We start from the raw sequence: 22,466 nt of genomic DNA, 5'->3' as shown, positions 1-22,466 counted from the left end.
TGGGCGGATTTAGTTTGTGTCATGACTTGGGTCTTTCTGAACTCTCTGAACTTTAACGTTAAGCTACGGAAATATGCCATGCTTTTTTTGGAATTGGCGTGTATCTTGTTAAAGCACTGGATATTCGTGAGCTGAGACTGGTCTACCTCAAGTTTCATTTATTCAACAATACACAGACTCGGTACACATTGTGCGTCAGCAAGATGGAAGCCTCTATTGATCCCCAACTCGTTCCTCAGATGACGGGAAGCAACTCCACGGCTTCCGATGGTAGGTTGTATGGTGTCTCCTCAGTTTATGTCGTTCTCTCGACAGTCCTTGCCGTGACACTGGCGGCGTTGTCTTTCCTCAGCAAAGGGTCTTCCAAGTCAACGCCTTTACCATGGGTGAACCGACCCAGCACCTTCGATATCCTGCAGATGGGTGCGAAGTACCGGTTTCTTATGGGTGCAGGAGACATGGTCAAAAAGGGGTTCGAAGATTTTAGCGACAGCCCAGGGTTCCGAATGGTTGCCGATGCTGGCGAGATTGTCATGTTGGATCCCAAGTTCGCCGCGGAGCTTAAGAACGATCATCGCGTGGACTTCGTGAAGCTGTTTCTGCGGGTAGGTACAACGAAAAACAGATTTTTGTGTTAGAATCCTTCATTGAGTTGCGATGTTGATTATTGGTCTCTAGGATTTCCATGAGGGTATTCCGGGCTTCGACTTCACCCAGCAGGGCGCTCGCGACGCCAAAATCCTGCGAGAAGTAACCAAAAGCCAACTTACACATCATCTGAGTAGGATAGCCCTGGTAATTCTGTCATGAACTGCGTACAGAAAGTTAATACTCGGACGGTTAGGCAAGATAACAGACTCATTGTCGTCAGAATGCGTCGCATCCATGCAAACTATTTTTTCAGATAATGAGGGTAAGCTTGATCACCAGTCGTTGTGAAAACTTTACCCATGTTAGCTGGATGTTGACCATCGATATCACAGCTTATCATGATCTGGAGCTTCGGCCAGCACTCCTTGACCTCATTTCCCGCATTTCCTCCAAGGCCTTCCTTGGTGGCGACCCGCTATGTCAAGACGAAGAGTGGCTGAAAATCACTACCACATACGCGGGCACAGTAAATAAGGCAGCTGTGATGCTACGCTTGTGGCCACGACCCCTTCGCAGCCTTGTCCACTGGCTTTTGCCCTCGTGTCGTGAGGCGCGTACTCAAGTTCGGCTTGCACGTCGATTATTTGAGCCGATGGTCGAGCGGCGGCGTCAGGCCAAGGCAGAAAACCCTGATGTCCAGTTTGACGATACGGTCGAGTGGGCCGAAAAGGCCGCCAAGGGCTTGCCTTACGATGCGTCCGCTGTTCAATTGCTGTTTTCGATGGCCGCAATGCACACAACCACTGATCTTTTGACCCAGGTCATCCTTGATCTTGCGGCGCACCCTGAAGTTATCGAACCGCTTCGTCAGGAGATCGGCACAGTCCTCCGCGAAGAAGGGGGATGGACCAAGGCGGCGCTTCACAAAATGAAACTCCTCGATAGCGTCTTAAAAGAGTGCCAGAGAATGAAGCCTGCTGCTATCAGCGGCCTTCGAGGAGTCCTAAACGCGGACGTGACGCTCTCTGATGGCACTCGTCTTGAGAAAAACACTTCCATTGCCGTCTCCTCCCACCTACACTGGGACGAGGCAACATACAAGAACCCACAAGAATGGGATGGATGGCGGTTCTATAACCTGCGGCAGACGCCTGGAAAGGAGCACAGCTCGCAACTTGTCTCAACTTCTCCTGAGCACATGGGTTTTGGAATCGGAACGCACGCTTGTCCTGGCCGGTTCTTTGGGGCTCACGAAGTCAAGGTGGCACTTTGCCACTTTTTGCTTCGGTATGACTGGAAGCTGGCAGAGGGGGTTGTGCCTCAGACCCGTACGTTCATGTGGTCGCTTGTTGCGGACCCCAAAGCCAAGGTGTCGATCAAGAGGCGTTGCGTGTAGTATGCGATCAAGATAGCATTAAATCAGTACTTGTCCTGCGTAAAAGGTAGCTCGGTTCACATCCGGTGAGTTATTGAGAGTTTCATGTCTGTTAGCATCCATTTTGAGACTGCAACTGAAGGATTCTTAAAGAGCAGCTTGGCGCATGTAGAGAAACTATTCATAGTCACTCCATCAAGTCTGCTTCTCAATTGTCACCATCTCGAAATACAGTTAGTTGTCGCATGACCAGTTTGTTACTGGGGTAATTGAGTTTCAAAGGATACGAAACGAATGAATATTTCTTATTGGTCTGGAAATGTGCACCTAGTAGTTGACCGGAAACCTGGCCCGGAGGCGCTCGCCATACTTGTAAAACAGGAACGGGACGGGAATAAACGCCAACCCAATGAATGCAAGCAAACTATTTCCCCACCCAAGTCCCAGAGATTTATACAGCGGCGGTCCTGCTAGAGGCAAGAAAGCGCCGAACAGACTCCGCAAGAACGTGTTCGCAGCAAGCGCAGAAGCCGATGCCTCACTTCCAAATGCGTCGACAAGATAGATCTGAGAAGGCATCAAGACGATAAAGGATCCGAAGCCGATGACGAGGGTTCCCAAAACCGGAGCAATCCAATGCGTATCTGCGTAAGCGCTCCAGCCGTACCAGAAGAACCCGACAGATACGACGGGTGCCATCCACACCGACAAAAGAAGACGAATCTCCGGGCGAACTTGGCCTCCGGTCTCCTTGGCTCGGCGGAGCTGCTTATCGCTTACAGCGCCAACGACCCCAACAGCAAAGATCATGCCAATAGCCAAACCTAGGTACGCCAGTCCTGCAATGCTGGGACCCCAACCGTATTTGACCTGGAATACGGAAGGGAACGTCGTATAGAGTAGGTACGTGAGGCCGAACATGAAGGCACAGTACAACGAGATCAGGAGAATGATGGGGGAGAAGATGAGCATCTTCGTTGGGCGAACAATAGCCCGAGCCAACAACTGCCATCTTGTGATGTTCTTGTTTGTTCTGGCTCGGAGCCTGTCGTTTCCCGTCTGCTTTCGCAGGAGAGCAGCTTTCTTTTCGAGGAGGACGGGCTCAAATGTTTCTCGCATGAACACAACAGACACCAGGGATAGAACACCAGCCTAGGGAGAAAATGAGTGAGTATGGCGTCAGAAGTTGGAGCCAGTGGGGGCCCTACCAGGATGAAAATTGTCCAGAATGTCCATCTCCAACCACTATACTGGGTAAGAAACCCTCCCACGACCGGCCCAATGACCTGGTACACAACGTCAGCTGACTTAGTTGTGGGGAAATCAGAAGAATATCGAAGCACGTACCGGACCTAACAGAGGCCCGAGACTGAAAATTGCCATCGCCTTGCCACGTTCGTCCGCCTTGTGCATGTCTGCAATAGTTCCTCCTCCAACGGCCATCGGGGCCGATCCGGCACAGCCGCTCAAAAAGCGAAAAGCAAGAAACATGGAAGGGTTGACACTGAGCGCACATCCGACGGTGAAAATCTCGTAAAACAAGTTGCAGACGTGATATATCACTAATCGACCGTATATCTCGGACAACGGGGCGATGAGGAAGGGACCGACGCAGTATCCGAGAACGTAGACCGAGACCGTCAAGGAGGCAATCATCGAGTTGGTGATTTGAAATTCCTCGACCAAGTACTGGGCACCTGGAGCAAACATGACGGCTGCCAAGTTTCTTTTGGTTGTTAGAATACAAACAAATTCGTGACAAACTGACGTGACACCGCAACTTACGAGTAAAGCGTGAAAGAGCTGACGAGCATGACGTGGCTTAGCTTCTTCCTTGGACTCCAGTTGAGAGGGTTCTGGCGATCATCAGGTGTTTCCCAGTCGATGATTTCTTTTTCCATGTTCGGTTCAGTAAGGTCTCGATCTTTTACAAAACCCATGCTTATCGTGGATTCAGACGGCGACTGCAATTTCTTGAGTTCAGTACCGAGTCTTTTGGTGTTGAGGGACGGCATGTTGTCGATGAGGCTAACAACCTCGTATAAATTTCCGAATAAAAGTACAAGATGGATAAATGAGAATACAAGTCAAAAACAGCTGGGCGAGTAGATAGCAAGATGATCGTTCTAGAAAGAGTTCGCACGCTCTCAGTAATAGTTTACATGTTGATGGCTTCTGAATAGATTACCTGTCAAATAAATGCCCTAATGTCAGTATCCATGACTCGATGGTGCCAAGACAACTGTTGTCTGATCGGATGGCATGGAGATTGCTTGTCAGGAATTATGCACATATCGCGAATCAAGTTACCGGGGGCCGAATCATGAAATCCCACCCCCAGACACCGCCACTGCCGAGTGATTAGAAGTCGCCGACTGGTGGGGTTTGTGTTGACTAGGCGTGGAACCTCCAGATGGCAAGCAACAGGGCTTATGGGACATTCCACTTCTCTGTGTCATCGTCAAAAGTCACCGATTGTAAGTGGGGATCATGGATTTCATAGGCTTAACTTAGCATCTCGGACAAGTCCGCTGGTTTTGGGGGCGTCTGTGACTAGTAATCTTTCGTTCTCGTCATCATAAACCACAGCTAGGATCATGGGGCCTTGTAGCTGGGTATTCTAGGACCCATGCTAAGTAAAGCATAGTATATCTGTCTTGGGGATTTTCACACAGCGGAGGAGGGGTAAAACAGGTCTCACCAAAGTATGGGCGCCGGCGGAAGCTTCTTTGCCCAAACGGGCACCGGCAATTTCCAATTGAGGGATGCGACGCAAATTAGCCTGATTCCCTGTCTGTCTTCTGTTACATAAACTAGGAGCGACGCTGCTGTTCAAATAGTCATCGTCTTGAAATAACTACTTTTGAAGTCAGCAGCAAGCTAGCCTGCAATTTTGCTACTCCACAATCCCCAACATGTCTCAAGTCGCCAGTGTTGTGTTGTCCAATCTAGCAGAGCGCAGCACGCTGTTGCTCGTTCTCGTGGTCGTTTTCTCGACTTCGTACCTACTACCGCGTCTTCGGATACGACAGAGGCTCGATCAGATCCCTCTCATGGGACAAGAGATCGGTGGCTACTACAAACGAAGAAATGAGTTCCTGCGAGATCCCATGAGATTCTACTGGGAGGGATATCAGAAGTGCAAGAACAAGGCGTTTCGCGTCACACATTATGAAGGTAATGCTACGCCGAGTATCATACACCGCGAGGAAAATAGTACATCGTGCTGACAACCCTTTTTCTAGGAGAGCGGATTGTTCTTCCTGGGACGGCGCTTGACGAGCTCTGGAACATGTCAGAAGCTGTTTTGAACAAAAATAGGGCCTATGATCAGGTAACAGGATCTCATTTTCTAGTTGGAACTCCAAACCACGTTGACTGACATCGTGAATAGAGAGTATTGAGACAATACACTGGGTTGCCATCCGGCAATCCTTTTCTAGTCCATTGCATTCGTTCCGACTTAACACGAAACTTGAGTAAGTTGACCAATTTCTTCTCTAAGCTTCCATGAGCCTAGATCCGCTAACACCAGACAAGAACAAATAAATAATACTCTCGTTTCCGAGGTTGAGAAGACAGTGGATCAAACCATCGGCACCTGCGAGGACTGGACATCGCACCCCATCTATCGGACATCGCTCCGCATTGTGGCCATTGTATCCGGGTCTGTCTATGTTGGTCCTATTGTGTGTCGCAACGAGCAGTTTATCCACGACAGCAGTAAGTCCCAAGCCTACCTGTTCTTTCGACCCGGACGCTGGGAGCACTTGACTTACGACAGACTTGCAGTTCACTTTACCGAGAATGTGTTGACGGCTGTACACATGCTTCAGATGTATCCCGGCTGGATGCGCCCGTTTGCTCGTTTCTTCAAACGGGAACGCACTCAGCTTGCCAAGTCATGGGCGCACCTGAAAGCATCGAAGAAGCTCGTGATGCCCATCATCCAGCAGAGACGCGAGGAGGTGCAGGCGACTGGCGCCGAGTACAATGACATGCTGGCCTGGATGATGGCAAAGCAGGAAGAGTGGAAGCAGACCGACGATGACCTGGCCGGATCAATGGTCCAGCTCGGCGTCGCCTCCACTCACAACACCTCCTCTACAATTGCCCAGACCTTGTACCAACTGGCAATCAGGCCCGAGTTGGTCAAAGAACTTCGCGAAGAAGTCAAACGCGTTTGCGCTCAGTTCGACGGGAAGCTAAGCCCCAGTGCGCTTCACGAGCTGAAGATCCTCGACAGCGTCATGAAAGAGGCACAGAGGTTGAACCCTACTACCCCCTCGCACTTCCACCGATACGTGGAAAAAGACATCACGTTGAAGGACGGCACATTCATCCCCAAGGGAATTACAGTCGAAGCCATCTTTGCTCCTCCACTGTTTGATCCCGTCTTGTTCCCCGACCCGCAGAAGTTTGATCCTCATCGATTCCTGAAGCTCCGACGTGGTGAAACTCCGGATCCGAACGGCTATAAGAACAAGGAGCAATATACGTTCAGCCACGCCACCAAGGAGAACCTCGCGTGGGGATACGGAGCACATGTTTGCCCTGGACGATACTTCGCCAATAACGAGATCAAGCTGATTCTGGCACGGATGATCTTGCAATATGACATTCGTATGCCCGGTGGAGTGAATGAGGAAATGAAGCCTCAGAGGGCCGGCATGGGGTGGGTGCCGAATCTGAGGAAGCCTATCGAGTTCAGGGCTGTCAAGGAAGAGGCTTAAGATTCCGCATGCGATGGCACGAACAGTCTTGTACACATTTCCTTTTCGCTGTTTGTCTTGTCATATCAAATAAAACTTTTCTGAGAATCGCTCCCGGCCTTCATAGTATGATGGATTGTTAGAAAATGATGGACTTTTAGAAAATTTCCCCTCCGTGAATCACTAGATACTGTCGTTGACAGAAAACCGTCGAGAATCACAACTTCTGTCGTAGCAAGCTCTCTACTGAAAAATGGAGGAAACGAATCCAAAAAGAGGACTTTCTTTCGTCCAACGAAGCAAATGTGATAATCCCATAGCCGTAACTTGGTCTTTGAGTTCCACCATTTTACATGCGTTTGTTTCCACTTTGATGTAGTCTAGACTTCGTTCTTATTTGGTGCTGGCGACTTGGTTCAAGGCGTTGAATGTGACATCGACATGAAGATATGACCCTGTACTGATTCAAGTCTCAGGGGTAGACTACTCCAGCCAGTATTCTCCGAATACGGTTGTAACTGGATAAACAACAGTTATCCGGAAAAGCTTGGAGCATGTCTACTTGCCATCGTCATTCGTAGGTCAGCCCCAGTGTGGTGCAACTTCCCTCAAGTTCCACACGTTTGATGCTTGTATGTAACTTGGCGAGTTTGAAGCCGTGGTGTTCCGAGTCATGAACGACGACAAAACAAGGAAGACTTGGCAGCTTTCCAATTTCTACAACGCATAATCAAAAACGGAGGAATGGTTGTTTTAGCATAATTTATGCCCGGAAGAGATCTGCAAGCAAAAGGGCAGGTGGTAAACAGTGACACTCGTTCTGTCTCCAGCGAGGTGAAGCGATTGAGTTTCCCCCCAAAGTTCAAATGTTTCCGCCGGACATAAATGAACGCATTGGTAAATTGCCTCTCCTGTAGAATATTGCTGCAAGGTTCTGAGAACCTTAATGCGGTGACTTGACAATGATCTAGTATCTGAATAACGGTAATCCAGCGATTCAGAGATGCCAAGTGCTACTTAGTCATGCCGAAGAGAGGTGCTGTATTATGTGATTATTCAGGCCGCTGGTCTGGGAATTCAAACCCAGCTTGATGGGCTATAAAAAAGCGGCTGGGGTATCACTCACACACGTTTCCCTTTGGAAGCAATGTTTATCTTATACCTTCACCCCTAAAAGCTTTCTGGTGGTAAACCGCAGCGTCACTATGTCTCAGGTTGTTGAACTCAGTTGGCTTCCTGTCAAGCAAGATTTTGAGACTTCATCCGACATTGCCTCTGTTAACGAATTACAGCAGAAGGTAAATGCACAATCCGACCTTTTGGGGCAATGGGAAGGGGTTCAGCCGCCAAATGGATTGGACAGACAACCAGTAAAAGCCGTTCACTTGGCTGCCGGTAAGTTGACTCAATGACGGCACAAATTTTAGTCCTCAAATTCATACCCTGCATCCGGAGCACTGTTCAAGAAATTGTCTGATGAATCTGTTTTTCCTAGTTTGGAAGTCAGTTGAAGCCGCAGAAGCTACCAAGCAATCACCGGAAGCCCAGGAAGTGAGAAAGGCTTACGGTCAAGTGATTGATATCAGTTCAGCCTTGCCCTGGACAGCATACTTCGATCTTGCTGGCGGCGACTTCGACAAAGTCGCCAGCGCGAACGTAGTATTCCTAGCTGGTTCTTACCTTCCCGCTGATGTTGATACGGCTGCCTTCTATCAGAAATGGCAAGACTTGGTTCGCTCCGGCGGTGTAACCAGCGGATTCGTCGCAGGCGCGCATGGCTGGTCTGTCGGTCACGCGGATTATAGAGGTGAAAAGAAAAAGGTTTTCATGGTTGTCACTGGGTGGGACAGCAAGGAAAGTTGCCAAGCTGCGACTGGTGGTGATAAAAGAGCCAGGTTTGCAGAGGCACTAAAGGAGTTTGATATTCAGGAGACCGAGCATGCGTGCGAGAACTTGAAGAAGATCAAGTAGCTCAATCAGATCGGGTGCATCTAGAAGCGTTGTGAAGAATTTCGAAGTACCAACAGGACTTTGTGACCTGATATACTATTCTGTTGGTCATGTCAATAACAGGTCAGCGAGCAACCGCAATAGTAACAGAGATCAACCTAGATCTCGTGTCGTAAATGAGGGGGAAACATCACTTATTCCCCAGAAAACTACCCTAACAGGCACACCTCATTACTGCCCATCTGAACGGATTCGTCGAGTAATGTAACTCTGGCTAAATTCGATGGTGCGGGGTTCTCAACCATATATGTGTGTAGGCCGCATGTCATTGTTATTCCTTTGCGGGGAAGCAAGATCAGAACGAAATAGATTCGAGGATCATAATTCCTCCGCTGGATAGCATTCCACAATGTGTGCAGTTCGGACCTTATTAGGACGAGCCCGATGACGATGCCGTCGATCCTTAGAGACGCCAAGCAGTGTGCAGCCCAAGTTCTCGCACAAGATAAGAACCAAACACCGCACTCGCAATAAGCAATGACGGTAATAGTATTTGGCTGAAATTCGATTGACCCCCGTTGAGGACAAATCATGTGGCCAATTCGAGGTTTTCTCGTCCTTGGACTCCTTCTCATCGCCGTCCAGGCTTGTCAAACGGACGATGAATGCAGCCTAAACGGCATCTGCTCCCCAGACAGCTCTTGCATTTGCGACCCAGGATGGCGTTCTGGCGACTGCAGTGAGCTTGATCTCCAGCCTGTCGAGCGATGGACCGGATACAATCACACGAACGCGACTGGCACAGACTTCTACAAGCAGGGTGCTGGGAACTCGTCTTGGGGAGGCCACATTATACAAGATCGTTCAGACAAGGGCCTCTTCCACCTCATCACGTCACAGATGTCCCATGGCTGCGGTTTGGCCGGTTGGCGTCCCTTCAGCACAATCATCAGGGCGGAGTCCCGGACGGGACCGCAGGGCCCCTACAACTATGCACAAACACTGTTCAGCACTTTCCACCATAATCCAACGACGATCTGGAGCCCAGCAGACCAAAAATTTTTGATTTACTTCATCGGCAAGGATGTTGAGGTCGGCGACGTGTGTCGCTCGCAGAAGTGGAACAACACGATATCGGTCTCCGCCTCGGCGAACCTGAAAGAATGAACAACCCCAATACCGCAGGTGATCAACGTTACAAACCCCGCACCCTGGCCGTTGTGGTCACTCGAGAACCCGACACACGAGATTCTCCTCGCGGTCGAAAAGAACAACATCTACCACGCAGACAACTTTTCCGCCCCGCATAATCTCGTCGTGGAACCGCGCAACACTGAGCGCAGCGAGGACCCGTTCCTGTGGAGGGACAAGCGAGGACATTGGCACATTCTCGTCCACCACATGATTGACATCGCCGAGGGCAGAAAGGGACCGCGAGTCGGTGCACATGCGTACGCTCGAGAGTGGAAGGGTCCTTGGACGTACAACAACAACACTCTGGCTTACAACACGACTGTTGAGTTCACGGACGGAGTCAAGCTGGACTACTATCGTCGGGAGAGGCCGAAGTTGTATTTCAGCGATGACGGACAGATGACCCCCCTGTATTTGCTGAATGGCGTCCAAGAGTTCAACAAGTCAGGTAGTTACACCCTGATCCAGCCTATTGGGAAGAAGTCAAAGGGATGCGAAAAGGGGCTTGTTGGCTAAAGGTCTCGTCCGTCAGCTCTTCGATCACACACAAAGCTGCATGCTCTCGCTAGATCAGTATTGCTCTTTGTGATTATTCATCCAGAGACGGACTTTTCAACATGTCCGTTCCATTAATCCAAGCAATCTTGGCCGAACTTGAATGTCCGACGAAATAAAATAAGCAAAAAAAGATGCGGAGAAAGTTAAGAAATTGCGTTAACCTCATGGAGAACCACGCGAGAACCACGCCCATTGAGCCCACTTAGAACGGAGGACTCGGATCTCTCTGTGCACCGCAACCAAGGAAATAGCTGTGCTGGGCTGACGACCGTGTTAGAGATTGATGATTGTGGACCCAAACCATCGACAACAAGGTTCGCAGCCCGTGATCTCAGTCGTCGAAACGCGCTGAACGTAACCCTGACCTGACTCAAGACGTTCGCAAGGCCCACTTCAAGAGCAGCAGCTTAATGAAGCCTGGAGGATCGGCTGTGAACTTACTACCTTTGACCACGGTTGTGTTCACGTGTTTCGATCCATGGATCTCCAACAGGAAGCTGGAAGAGCAGGATTACAGCCCGAGTATGACATTGATTAAAGGATTTACTGTACCTTGTTCAAATTTGTCACCCTTGGCCACCGGGAGTCTCGGGTCCGAATAGCAATCCGAAAAACGTAGGCAGAGATGATCTCACTCACGAAACATTCTCGCCTAGAAAAGGGACCTTTCCTCCGAGTCTTGTTGCAGGTCAAAATTTCCTCACATCTAATACCACATCTTGTCCGTTCACTTGCTGCGTCTCGCAGCATCAAGCCGAGGGAAGCTGGCCTTCGCGGCATCATTTGGTTCTACAAACGCGTAATTTTCTAAACCACCTGTTTTAAACCCGTATGTCAGATGGTGATCAATAATTTTGGTATTCTGTGTTGATAATCTGCAGCCATCAGCTTTCATAATCCAACAATGCTCGCCGGCATACTGCTACCTGTTCTGAGCTTGATGGGCGGGGCCCTCGGCGTACCTGTTGAGCCCGTTGACAAAATATTCGTTCGTCGTGGAGAAGTCGGACACGACAAGCTGAGCCCCAGTCCGCAAAAAGTACAGGACAATGCCGTGGGCGAAGCCATTGCGAGGTTCAACCCACTTCTCCACGTCGCCCACGGGTGCCAACCGTACACCGCGGTTGACGATGCCGGCAACACAAGGTTCGTCGTCGAGAAGATACGGCTTCTGTCTGTCTCACACGGCTGACCTCGATCACAGTGGCGGACTCAAACCCACCGGCAGCTCAGATGGAGGCTGCAAAGACACAAGCAAGGGCCAGACCTACGCCAGAGGAGCATGGCACAATGGCAAATACGCAATCATGTACGCCTGGTATTTCCCCAAAGACATGCCCAATGACGGCGTGCCCGTCGGCTCGCATAGGCACGACTGGGAAAGCCTCGTCGTCTGGCTCAACAATCCTTCGGTCGCAAACCCGGAGATCCTCGGCGGAGCGGCCTCGGGGCATGGCGACTTCAAACCTACAACGAGTCCGCAGCGGGAGGGCGACAGCTTGAAGATCGAGTACTTCACGCAGGGAATTCTCAACCACGAATTGCAGTTCTCCGCCACGACCGGCCGGACGTACCCGGTCCTCGACTGGGATGCCATGAGCGCGACGATGCAGACTGCTCTAAACGACGCAGACTTTGGCGACGCCAATGTGCCGTTCAAGGACGAAAACTTTGTCGAAAATCTTGAGGAAGCTTTCGTCTAGATCACATAGCTTCTGTCTACGTCTCGTGACGTTATTGCTAAGGAAACAGATGGCGAACCAGACGCCAGTTCATATGTTCTTCACCGTACATATCCAATCTTGTGTATTCATCTCTGATTGCACAGAGAGAGTTCATAACTTTGTTTCTAAGAAGATGGTTTAATCATTTGAACATGAATAAAACAATCACGAGGCGTTTATGCCCAGAGATCTGAAGGGTGTAATATTTCCTCGGTGATTTATTATTGAATCCGTGATGCATGACGCAGGATAAAGCCGAATCGACCACGAAAAGCATCCTACAATCCCTAAGTGCTCCTCGGACCATCCGCAGCTGCTGCAGCAGCGGACACAACAACCGGGTCAGCAATCTTGTTGTCCTCCACCGAGGTGTTGTCCGGGTCCAGCTTCGTGTTGTCGATGGGTCGCTCCGGCACGAGGAAGACAACCCACGAAGTTGCGGGAATGCACAGCCCAAACATGACAAACGCGACAACCAAGTTCACCATCGGCGAGGTCTTGACCGCACCGATACCGAACGCCAGGCATGAGCCGATCGACTCAAAGGATCGTACGAGACCGACGCCCAGAGTCAGAGTCTCCAGGTCGTCGAAGAACGTGCCCATGAGCCAGTACACAAACATGTAGTGCGACTCGTTCATAAATCTAGTTGTTCCCCCGTTAGTCAGGTATCATTAATCAAAAACGGCGGGGCAAAGGGCTTACCTGAAAAGAACGTTGACGGCGAAGCCGCGACCAAAGCCGGGAGACGTCCAGTCAAGCGTGATCTTCGGGACGGTGTCCTCGTACAGCTTCTCGTTGGCGACCTGCCAGGCAAACAACCCGAGCATGATGACGGAAAAGGAGGCCCATGTGATCTTGGCGAGCTGAGGGCGGCTGAAGCACTTCAGGTCGTAGAACCATCCCCAAAAGATGTTGGCGGCCGAAGCCGCGACGCCGGATGTCAAGCCGCCCAGAGTCCGGGCACGGACGGAAAAGTACTTGGTCAGGTAGATGCCCTGGTAGGTGCTGTTCCAGTTGAAGCCGATGAGGATAGGGATCAGGAGGTAAAACTGCTTCTTCTTGAGCAGCTTCAGCCACTTGCGGAACTCGCCCATGACGGCCTTGTTCTTCGTCGGGTCAGCCACCTTTCTGCCGTCGCTGTGGATGACCTTTTGCGGGGGCGAGATGAGAAGGGCCAGAGGAAGGCCGAGACACTGGAGCGCGATCAACACGAGGTAGGTCGAGTATCCGACCTTTCCGCGCTGGCCGTTCTTGGAGTTCAAGGAAAGCTGGATCGAGGCACCGAGCAGCTGGCCGAGCTCACGGAGGCCGAGCCAGATGCCGGTGAACTTGCCTCGGTCCTTGATGTCGGCGTAGCCAAGCGCGATGGCACCCTCTGCCGCCCACAGGGCAGACGCAGCGATGCCGCAGGTTGCTCCACCAAAGAGGACGAACCATTCGACGCCGTAGCGGTTGTTGACGTACATGGCTGCCGAGTAGGGTGCGTAGCCGAGCGTGCCAATAATGAGGACCGTCTTGAGGCCGATTTTATTGGCCATGATGGCGAAGAAACTGCAGCCGAAGACCATGATGCCGAAGGTCAGGGAGTTGGACCCGTTGACCAGGTACGGCTCTTGCTGGCCACCAGCGCCAGTGCCTAAGAGCTGATGTCAGTATCCAACCCTGCTCCTGGACAGCCAGCGCTCGCTGTGTTTAGGCGGTGGACCAACTGTTGAGCGCATTCCAGATGCCGGGCTGAGTGAAGGATATCAAGCCCACGATGATGACGTTGAACAAAGGGCTGCGGAAACCGCGCGTGAATCGCGACACGGGCTTCGACGGCTGCTCATCCTGGAGCTCCCGGTCGACCTCGTCGGGCTGTTTTGCGTGATCGGTTGACGACATTTGCGGGCAGGCTTTGCTTTGCGATTTCCGACGCAGCGGTTGAGGGGTTCATGCAAGCGCGAAAGGGTTTGGGGGCCGGTTCGATGTCGAGCTTTTTAAGAAGAATTCCGACTACTGGGGTCGTGCTTCATCGGCGCCCGCCCCCCCTCCTCTACTCAAAATATCCTCCAAAAGCGAGCAGGTCGCATACGGTCAACGTCCGACATCCATAGTTAGATTTTCCTCCCCCGCTGCGAATCCCAGACGCCGCACCAGATGAGATACCGGTCCGTCGCCAGATTGGCCGAGAAGATAAGTCTAACGGACTTGGTCGCGTGGCGTTATTGAAAATCGCAATGAGACAATCCCACTCAGCATTGCCCGTTGGGATCAAAACCAGAAATTCTTGACGGCCAATCCCTGATGCAGGCCGCCGGGCGTGGGTGGGCGCCGCGGCCTGTCGGGGATCAAGCGAACGGAAAGAGTCTTCGGAGACTAATGGGCCCCTTGGATGGGCTGGATGGGGTCGGTCTTTTCCCCAGCGTCGCTTCGTGCTTACAAGGGTGCGATGGCGACATCTGCGAGCGGATCGAGACCTCCACAGCTCGCCATCTGCCGGGTCGAGCGCGCAAGACGAATGCGGGCGCGAAGGAGTATCAGGCCTGGGAATAAAAGCGTCAAGGAGGGGGGCCTTGACGGCGGATAGAATCCGTACAGAAGTCTATTTCAACGTTGTTCGTAGGAAAAAATAATTATCAACTCTCTCTCGATTCTCACAATTCCGAACAAGACCCGGCCAAGATGGGATCCGTTTCCGAGGCGCTCAGACCAGCTCCGTACGGCCCCGCTATCCACTTGCCGGCCCCGTATCCGGAAAAGACGGAGTTCCCCCTGTCCCTGGCGGCGTCCCACCCGAATACCCATATAGCGGCTCTTGTCGCCGAGGTCGAAGAGCTTTCATCCAGCGGCAAGCTACGGGGTCTACTAGACAAGCACGGAGCCGTCTACTTCCAGAACCTGGGCCTGGAGAGCGCCGAGCAGTTTTCTCAGTTCGCGCACGCGTTCGGCTGGACGGCCCACGAGGACATTGGGAACCCCGTTCGACGCACCATCCACGCCAAGAACGTGGCAACGGCCAACGAAGGACCTAACACGCAGCCAGTCTATCCTCATAATGAGTTTGGGTTGAGCCCGCATTTCCCGGCGTATGTATTCTTCTATTGCGCATCGGCGCCAGAGACTGGTATGTACGAGCTAGGTTCACCTTGTTATTTTGTCGGCTTGGGCTCTAATAACGTAGGCGGTGAAACTCCCATCAACAACTCCGTCGTTCTCTACCGCCGATTAAGAGAGAGGCATCCCGACTTCATTGATGAAATCGAAAAAAAGGTTCGGGTGGCTCGTCGACTCGCGTCTTGCATAATCTGAAGTACTAACTTCTCCCGAAGGGTGTTAAATATCAACTATTCTACCCCAACGGGCCCCGTGACCAGACGTCTTCTGCGGGAACAACGCTCCTGCAGGCGTATGGCCGAAACGTCTCGGACAGCGACGACACCGAGACGGCTCGGGTTAAGATCGAGACCGAGGTGAAGCGCTTGGCAACCGCGCAGTGGGTCTGGGAGAACCAATCCGACAGCAACCCACTCGGGGATCTGAGAGTCTGGCAACATCTGCCTGGTGAGCAACCAGATTCAGGAAGAATGACGAAGAGCTTCACTGACTCTTTCTCGCGAAGCTGTGAGAAACCACCCACGGACAGGAGACACAGCATTTTTCAACAACGTAGTGTCCCGGTTCCTGAATGCGATTGACGCCGACACCTTGCAGCCACCCCACATCAACAAGGACGGGAAGTACCAGCCGCCGGCATTTGTAAGTTGCAGTCTTATACTGGCATGATACACTTCAGTTTGCTAACCTGTCAAGTATGGCGATGGCTCTTTGATACCGAGAGAATTCCTCGATTCGGCCGTTGAGATTATCAAGTCTGTTATTAGTCTCTGGTTACGCAGGCGGTTAGTTTTAACGCGTGATGCAGGCAAACGAGAGCCTTGGTTTCTTGGACGAAAGGCGATGTGTTGCTCCTAGATGTGAGTGTGTGCTATATCATGTTTGCGGGATGAACTACTAAAACATGGGCAGAATCATGCCGTACAGCACGGGCGAGAGCCGTGGACCGGGTAGGTTGTCCTAAGGGATGGAAGCAAGTATCCCCAGCTAATTCTCCCGCAGAGATCGAAGGCTCCTTGCCAGTCTATGGGATGAGTCATCTGGACAAACACATTGACATCACTCGTGCCGTAGCGGGTCACCAATAATGATCATTGGTGGTGTTTACGATGGTCAGAAAGTTGAATGAATCATGGGTGATGAGGCTAAGCCGGTGGATACTACAGTACTATGAGAAATATGCCGTGAGTGATAGGCGGACAACGCCGCAATGTGGCTACAACTCCATTGTGATCAAAAAGCCGATATGTGGTAGAATGAATTCTTTGCGTTTGGGTCTCCAAGACCACGCGCTTGATCAGAGGAGACAAAGGAAAACTGGTGGCCGTGTTCAAATAGCAAATATTCAAAACGACTGAATGACCGGATTATTAATTATCACTCCAGAGTGACTGGTAATGAGCCTAGGCGACGGGTTCCTGGCAGGAAACAGCAGAGCCGAGCTACGAAGCCTTTGTAAGCGCAGATACCACCAACACATTGTCACAAAAGCAACTTACAATGTCAAGAACACAACATCTTGGGCGATGATCACCATTGACTTTGCATGAAGCTTGGAAGCCAGCAATAGTGACGGGGGCAGTAGAGGCTATGGCCGCGTGTTAGCTGGAAGACAGGGTTGATTCCCTCTGGGTTGATGGCATTGAGAACATACGGGCGGCGCAGGGCAGAGATTCAACGCCCGCAACATCGACTGGGCAGCAGACCGGTGTGCCGAGCTTGCAGATGGCGGAAAGAACAGAGATATCTTCTAGGATAGTCCCGGCACTTCCGACAGAGTCCGAGGCGCATGCGTCCAGGACCTCGGTGCCCTGCAGGTTTGTAGGCGCAGCGACCGCGGTGGAAGCGAGAAGCGCAAAGAAGACCGCAATGGGCTTCATCGTAAAGCTATTGAGGGCCGGTGACTGTTTGTATCGTAACCTGTTCTCATTAGTTTCAGCTCGTGAAAGAGAAAGAAAGGTCCTATTTATGTTGCTTCATCTTTTGCAGCAAACGCCGGCAACTACTTGTCTTGTTGAGAGTCAAGCCCCCTGCGCAATCTTACGGGGCGATGAGTGTCGAAGCCAAGAAAGGGTCTCGCCTTCGCCACGGAAGCCTCGACGATCAAAATATGAGGGCCGCAGCCTATCGAGACTCTTTGTCGATCCTCATGGTACTTTGCGGCTTGGATTGATTTCCCGGGTCCTCGTCGTCAATTTGGCTGCCCGTTTCTGGTGGCTGAGGTAAGTCTTAGATCCCCCCAACGTCGTCCTAACGGTCCTACTGGTGAGACAAGTCTCACTCTGCTGGTAATTTGGGCCGATCTTGGGATTCTTTGCTGCGTTTTGGATGAGACAGGTTGAAACCCATCTTTCAACCTCACTGGTCTTATTGGACTCTCTGACGTTCAATGATCGTGATCCCGGCAGTAAGCCGTTGAGATATCTTTCCAACACTGATGGTGAAATCAACAATCTGATACAGATAGCTTCTTTCCTTTGTAAATGGACTGAGCGAAGAGTCGCATCTTGCACCGTCATCTAGTCGGTAGTCTGTTGAGAACAACCCGCAATGTCTTACAGTAGGCTAGTAATTGTGGCGTTGATGGGCTTTGTAATTTCCAGTATTTTGGAGATCTGCGTCATGGCTTTCGGGTCTGGCCGAGCTGCCGCCATGTTTGCCTGTCAGCTTTCGCTTCACGTCATCAATCAATGGCAAAATCTGCCAGGACGAGGTGCTTTTTCCTATTTCAGCCGACGAGTGGTAATTTCTTTATGCATGTTGAAGTGCTACAGAACGTGGAAAATCACTGCATTTAATTACCATCTAGAACCTCAACTATTCTTGCATTATCCAGTTCTATCATACCATTAACTGTTCGTCGCCGTAACTAGAACCAGCCCTGCAGCCCGATGGTGAAGCGGCTCTGGTCCTTTTCCAGCTCCTCCCGAAGCCCCTGCAGCTCCTCCACGTCCCAGTTCGCATGCACGAACCGCCCGTTCAAGAAGGCAGCCTCCCCGCTCAGTGCCCACACCGTAAAGTCCCCGGGCAGCGCGATGTCGTCGTACTTCAGCCCCAGCTCCACTACCGCGGACGCGAACTTCTCGGCCATGCCGGTTTCGATAAGGCCCGGGTGGACCTGTAGCACGAAGAACTGCGGGTTCTCGTCCCGGTAGTACTCGAACAGCTTCGTCGCGGCGCTCTTGGAGGCGCGGTAGGCGGAGTGGCCGGGCATGTGGGGCAAGTGGATGGCGGCGGTGGAGATGTGGATGACGGAGGCGGCGGGGGAGGCGTGCGGGTGGAAGGCGCGGAGGAGGTTGAAGTTGCCGCGGACGCTGATCTCGAAGGCGCGCCACCAGTCAGAGGAGTCGGATTCGGGGATGGATTCGATGTTGGCCATGTAGGCGGCGTTGGCGACGAGGATGTCGATCTTGCCGCCGATGGACTCGGAGAAGGAGGCCAGGGCGGCACTGGTCTGTTCGGCGTTCGTGACATCGGCGACGTACAGATGGACTTTGGTGTCGCGGTTCAGGGCCTCGATGACGGCCTTGCTGTCTTGCAGGGTCTTGATTGTTCGTCCAAGGAGACCCAGGGTCGTGATGCCCGACTTTGCGAGGGACTGTGCGATGGAGGCGCCTATGCCCGAGCCGCCACCGGAGATGAAGGCATGCTTGCCTTTGGTCGACAACTCCGGGCGGGATGGGGAGATGGCCGCGTACGACTCTGTGTGGTATGTCTTGGTTGCCGAGGGGAAAGACATAATGTTTTTGTTGTAATGTTTTTTTTTTGTTGGGTATGACGGTTTCTTTTTTCCTGAACGCTATGAGAATAGGGCTTGATCTGATGAATCTGTACAAAAAAAAAGCTCCAAGTCGTTGCTACCTTTCAAATCCTTATATGCATCGCCTTCTCGAAGGAACTGAGCCTTGGCGAATCCTTCTTCGGCCAGAATCGTCCAGCCATCAGTTGTCCATCCCATGGCTTCGTCTATAGGCAGGTTCGCATTCGAGCTTACTCCGCTGTGTCGTGATGACGGATCACAAAGCACAAGTCGTACGTGTGAAGTGGATGGATCACAGTCCGTACCTGGCTCAACAACGTGGTGGGGGGGGACGGCTTCGGGACGGAATCGGGCGAATCTCCACCGACCCCGGCGCATCGGCGCGTGTCGGATAACGTTATGGTGGGGCTTCCGGAGCTCTGCTACAAGGGTTGATTATTCATCACACTGTCGCAGGGACACCTGTTAGGTAGGTTTAGGTAGTGTAAGCATCGTCCAGCTGATCAATCAACTTCAAACAACCTGCACCACAAACGACACAAACGACACAAACGACACAAAGATAGGAGAGCCTTTCTCCCACCCCCAGTGTTTTCCATCGTCCACCATAACGTTGACACGGGGAATCTCTAGGCCTATTCAGGCACATCTTACACCACTGACATAATCGACTGTCCACATAACCGGAGATGGGTCCCGCCGATGCTGATGTGAGTGGACGGCGGCTAGCGAAGATAACGTACTTGCAAGAGTGACTAACCCAACACAGGCCCGCCGACGGGAGCGCGGTGTTATTGCCCAGCGCGAGTACCGGAAGCGTCACGCATCCAAGATGCAGAAGCTCCAGGACGAGAACCAGAAGCTCAAGGACATCATCGCCGAGATCGACAGGGCTTCCCACGGGCGCCACGCCCTGCCGGATGACCTGAGGGCTGCCCTCGTCAAGGCTCGTGACCTGGCCGGCATCAGCATCAGCAACGACGGCGTCGGCGAACCAGAAGACGCCCACACCGACGAGGTGGAACAAGTGTCGGCAGGCCCACTGTTGCCCGAACAGCCCGCTCATAGCCCCCCCGCGCCATCAACCGCTGTTGTCAGACGCGCCACCACGCTTGAGATCAAGTTCCCGCCGGACTATCAACTCGCGCCGGACGAACGGTTCAGCCCCCGTCTCGACTACGGCCTTTGGTTCGAGGCGGACCGCGTCATCCGCATCCTCGACCCGCCGACGGACATCGTGCCCTATCTCGGCGCTGGCATGCACACCCTTGCCGGCAGCATCTTTTGGTCCACCATGGACTACACCCTCGACCTCTGGAACTCGCGCTCCGCGCCGCCGGCCGTCCGGCTTCTTGACCGCATGTTCAGCCAATCACGGCACGTGGTGGACACGGGCTACCTCATGTCGCTGGCCCAGGCGAGGGTCGACTTCATGCGCAAGGGGTTCATGTTCCGCAAGCTGTCGGAGCAGTTCGAGCGCAACACCATGGTGGACCTACAGCAGCTCATCAGCGAGCACCACAAGAGCACAGGTCTGCCGACCAAGTACTGGAAGAAGCCCGAGGAGGTCGCGTGGAACGTGCTGAGCCAGCTGACGCCGGGCCAGGCGACGCGCTTCCAGGCCGTCGTCGAGGGCAGGGGCGCCCCGGCCGACGAGGAGATGATGCGGTCGATGATCACCTGGCTCGCCCAGAATTACGTCTGCTTCGGCGACGGGCCGCGATGGAGCAACATCAGCATCTCCGTCGGCATCGGTAGTTGGATCAAGGGCGTCAACGACGCCGACGCGGGCGTGCTGAACGCTTCCCAGCTCTCGGCTGAGATGCTGTCTTGATCTATGAAACGCTACCAGGCAAAGGACCGCAGACAAAGCGGTGACCGGGCTAATCTAACAACTCCATCCGCCTGGCGCGCTTGGCTAGGTCTGTCGCCCACGCCAGATTGTAGTCGTCGTCGTCGTCGCCAGCAAGGATCTCGTCGTACCCAGACCCCCAGCGCGACGAGGCAATCTTGGTGTCTATCCCCTGACACAAAATCTGCTTGCTCCCAGCGCCCTCGGCCACTTTGTCCACGGCCTCGCAGAACATAAAGGCCGCCCTGCCATCGAGCCACTGATCCTCGGCTATCGGCCCGTCCCACCCCCGCGACCAGTCTCCGGCATAGAAGACGGCCTTGGTCAGCGCCTTGCCGACCTTCTTCTCCCGGAGGAACTCAAACAGCTTGACTGCGTTGGCATTGTTCAGCAGGGGCTGCGCCATGGACTCGATGCCGCTGCACGGCAATTCTTCGCCCGGCTTCGGCCTCTCAGGATACCCGTATGGTCGTCCGGAAGTCTCCAGTTGGCGCCGGCACTCGCTCGCGATCTCGAAAAACACGGTCACGGTAGCAACCTTGGGGAAACTCGCCGCCAACGCCTCGAGGTGCTCCATCGGCCAGGTCCCGTTCCGGTTGACGTCGAGAGTGAGCGTCTTTAGGTTCGGGGCCATGCGACCCAGCTCGGCGATCTGCTCGGGCGACATGACCCGCCGCTGCCGTTGTCCCATTTCCGGCTCCCGCCAGTCGAGGCTCGTCAGAGACCGCGCGTGGTGGCGCAGGACAGGGAGGACGGAGGCGCCCGTCTCGCCGCTGTAATGCCACGCGAGGTGCGTCAGCGAGTCTGCCGGCAGCCCTAGGATGAAGTCCTTGGCCCATTGCCCAGTGATGTTCAGCGATCGGAGCGATTTGAGGTGCGGGATAAGAGGCTGCAATTCCGGTTGACCGTTCCAAGCCTGCTTGAGAGCAAGATCCTTGATGTGCGAAAAGTCCATGGCTTCGAGCCAGAGATCGAGGTTAGTCTTCTCCTTCTGCGACCGGGACAGCGGCAGCCATCTGAGCCACTTCCACGCCCTCCCCGATCCGAGCCACTCGAGAGTGTCCCAGAACTTGGAGCCGGTGCGGAACGGCGGCTGCGATACCTCTTTCCAGTCCGCGTCGTCGAACTGGTAGCCCTCAAGGTCCAGCGATTCCAGCTTCGAAGGGTAGTTAGAGCTCGACGAGAGGTCGAAGGGGAAGCTCCATCTGTCGGGCCACTCGGAGCAGCCCAGCCCCGTGACGCGCAATTTGAGGCCCTTGATGCCGGAGCAGCGGGACAGTGTGTCGTGGACGTCCTGCATCGTCGCGAGGAAGGGATCGCCGGGCTCGCGTCTGCCGTAGACTGCGTTCTGGCCCGATGGCACGACGGTGTCGATGTAGGTCGGACATTGGGACGGGGCGGCAAATACCGACGACGCGGCGAGGACGAAGAAGTTCAATAAGACGAAATTGTGGTGGAAGGTATGCATGTTTGTGATGTCAGATGTTGTTGGGGCTGGGGTATTTGTTTTTACAATGAACGGGCGGCAGAAGCTGAGGCGCATCCTGTCCATAAGTAGATATCTACATGTTGATATATATATGTGCCTATTTTTTTTGCGAAATGGCCACCATTTCCTCATGCGGGGACCGGCGGTCAGACACCTGTCCCA

The 22,466-nt window shown here is 53.0% G+C and overlaps 13 protein-coding genes across 13 annotated transcripts; 8 read left to right on the top strand and 5 right to left on the bottom strand.

Annotated features, from left to right (window-relative positions):
- Positions 1–203: 203 nt before the first annotated feature.
- CDEST_09805 (uncharacterized protein) lies at positions 204–810 on the top strand (the record flags this gene model as incomplete). Its single annotated transcript, XM_062925963.1, has 2 exons — positions 204–605; positions 679–810. 2 exons carry the CDS (start codon positions 204–206, stop codon positions 808–810), a joined length of 534 nt encoding a protein of 177 aa, XP_062782014.1.
- Positions 811–907: 97 nt separating this feature from the next.
- Positions 908–1,987, top strand: CDEST_09804 (Putative cytochrome P450; the record flags this gene model as incomplete). The annotated part of the gene is made up of 1 exon (XM_062925962.1): positions 908–1,987. One exon carries the CDS (start codon positions 908–910, stop codon positions 1,985–1,987), a length of 1,080 nt encoding a protein of 359 aa, XP_062782013.1.
- Positions 1,988–2,293: 306 nt separating this feature from the next.
- Positions 2,294–3,981, bottom strand: CDEST_09803 (Putative major facilitator superfamily, MFS transporter superfamily; the record flags this gene model as incomplete). Its single annotated transcript, XM_062925961.1, has 4 exons — positions 2,294–3,118; positions 3,175–3,252; positions 3,314–3,692; positions 3,752–3,981. The coding sequence occupies 4 exons, from the start codon at positions 3,979–3,981 to the stop codon at positions 2,294–2,296; spliced, it is 1,512 nt and encodes a 503-aa protein (XP_062782012.1).
- A 900-nt stretch (positions 3,982–4,881) lies between these two features.
- Positions 4,882–6,699, top strand: CDEST_09802 (Putative cytochrome P450; the record flags this gene model as incomplete). The annotated part of the gene is made up of 4 exons (XM_062925960.1): positions 4,882–5,143; positions 5,212–5,300; positions 5,363–5,445; positions 5,502–6,699. The coding sequence occupies 4 exons, from the start codon at positions 4,882–4,884 to the stop codon at positions 6,697–6,699; spliced, it is 1,632 nt and encodes a 543-aa protein (XP_062782011.1).
- Positions 6,700–7,883: 1,184 nt separating this feature from the next.
- On the top strand, positions 7,884–8,649 carry CDEST_09801 (uncharacterized protein; the record flags this gene model as incomplete). The annotated part of the gene is made up of 2 exons (XM_062925959.1): positions 7,884–8,073; positions 8,174–8,649. 2 exons carry the CDS (start codon positions 7,884–7,886, stop codon positions 8,647–8,649), a joined length of 666 nt encoding a protein of 221 aa, XP_062782010.1.
- Positions 8,650–9,006: 357 nt separating this feature from the next.
- Positions 9,007–10,513, top strand: CDEST_09800 (Putative EGF-like domain, glycosyl hydrolase, five-bladed beta-propellor domain superfamily). Its single transcript, XM_062925958.1, has 2 exons — positions 9,007–9,765; positions 9,814–10,513. The coding sequence occupies exons 1-2, from the start codon at positions 9,220–9,222 to the stop codon at positions 10,336–10,338; spliced, it is 1,071 nt and encodes a 356-aa protein (XP_062782009.1). The 5' UTR covers positions 9,007–9,219; the 3' UTR covers positions 10,339–10,513.
- Positions 10,514–11,082: 569 nt separating this feature from the next.
- CDEST_09799 (Putative necrosis inducing protein) lies at positions 11,083–12,350 on the top strand. Its single transcript, XM_062925957.1, has 3 exons — positions 11,083–11,209; positions 11,262–11,526; positions 11,585–12,350. The coding sequence occupies exons 2-3, from the start codon at positions 11,285–11,287 to the stop codon at positions 12,081–12,083; spliced, it is 741 nt and encodes a 246-aa protein (XP_062782008.1). The 5' UTR covers positions 11,083–11,209; positions 11,262–11,284; the 3' UTR covers positions 12,084–12,350.
- A 1-nt stretch (position 12,351) lies between these two features.
- CDEST_09798 (Putative major facilitator superfamily, MFS transporter superfamily) lies at positions 12,352–14,418 on the bottom strand. The gene is made up of 3 exons (XM_062925956.1): positions 13,817–14,418; positions 12,810–13,743; positions 12,352–12,749 (listed from the first exon to the last, which is right to left on the bottom strand). Exons 1-3 carry the CDS (start codon positions 13,989–13,991, stop codon positions 12,392–12,394), a joined length of 1,467 nt encoding a protein of 488 aa, XP_062782007.1. The 5' UTR covers positions 13,992–14,418; the 3' UTR covers positions 12,352–12,391.
- Positions 14,419–14,771: 353 nt separating this feature from the next.
- Positions 14,772–16,260, top strand: CDEST_09797 (Putative TauD/TfdA-like domain, taurine dioxygenase TauD-like superfamily; the record flags this gene model as incomplete). Its single annotated transcript, XM_062925955.1, has 6 exons — positions 14,772–15,359; positions 15,419–15,650; positions 15,709–15,845; positions 15,900–15,992; positions 16,116–16,153; positions 16,206–16,260. The coding sequence occupies 6 exons, from the start codon at positions 14,772–14,774 to the stop codon at positions 16,258–16,260; spliced, it is 1,143 nt and encodes a 380-aa protein (XP_062782006.1).
- Positions 16,261–16,645: 385 nt separating this feature from the next.
- Positions 16,646–17,083, bottom strand: CDEST_09796 (Putative cerato-ulmin hydrophobin family, Hydrophobin superfamily; the record flags this gene model as incomplete). Its single annotated transcript, XM_062925954.1, has 2 exons — positions 16,646–16,791; positions 16,858–17,083. 2 exons carry the CDS (start codon positions 17,081–17,083, stop codon positions 16,646–16,648), a joined length of 372 nt encoding a protein of 123 aa, XP_062782005.1.
- Positions 17,084–18,018: 935 nt separating this feature from the next.
- Positions 18,019–18,990, bottom strand: CDEST_09795 (Putative short-chain dehydrogenase/reductase SDR, NAD(P)-binding domain superfamily). The gene has a single exon (XM_062925953.1). The coding sequence runs from the start codon at positions 18,940–18,942 to the stop codon at positions 18,073–18,075; it is 870 nt and encodes a 289-aa protein (XP_062782004.1). The 5' UTR covers positions 18,943–18,990; the 3' UTR covers positions 18,019–18,072.
- Positions 18,991–19,045: 55 nt separating this feature from the next.
- CDEST_09793 (uncharacterized protein) lies at positions 19,046–22,418 on the top strand. The gene is made up of 2 exons (XM_062925951.1): positions 19,046–19,673; positions 19,733–22,418. The coding sequence occupies exons 1-2, from the start codon at positions 19,653–19,655 to the stop codon at positions 20,795–20,797; spliced, it is 1,086 nt and encodes a 361-aa protein (XP_062782002.1). The 5' UTR covers positions 19,046–19,652; the 3' UTR covers positions 20,798–22,418.
- Positions 20,847–22,283, bottom strand: CDEST_09794 (Putative leucine-rich repeat domain superfamily; the record flags this gene model as incomplete). Its single annotated transcript, XM_062925952.1, has 1 exon — positions 20,847–22,283. The coding sequence occupies one exon, from the start codon at positions 22,281–22,283 to the stop codon at positions 20,847–20,849; it is 1,437 nt and encodes a 478-aa protein (XP_062782003.1).
- Positions 22,419–22,466: the final 48 nt, after the last annotated feature.

The sequence above is a fragment of the Colletotrichum destructivum genome, chromosome 6 (genome assembly GCF_034447905.1).
Source record: "Colletotrichum destructivum chromosome 6, complete sequence".
In the NCBI taxonomy this organism is placed as follows: domain Eukaryota; kingdom Fungi; phylum Ascomycota; class Sordariomycetes; order Glomerellales; family Glomerellaceae; genus Colletotrichum; species Colletotrichum destructivum.
Note: the sequence above shows the minus strand (reverse complement) of the source record. Positions and strands in the feature narration are given on the sequence as shown.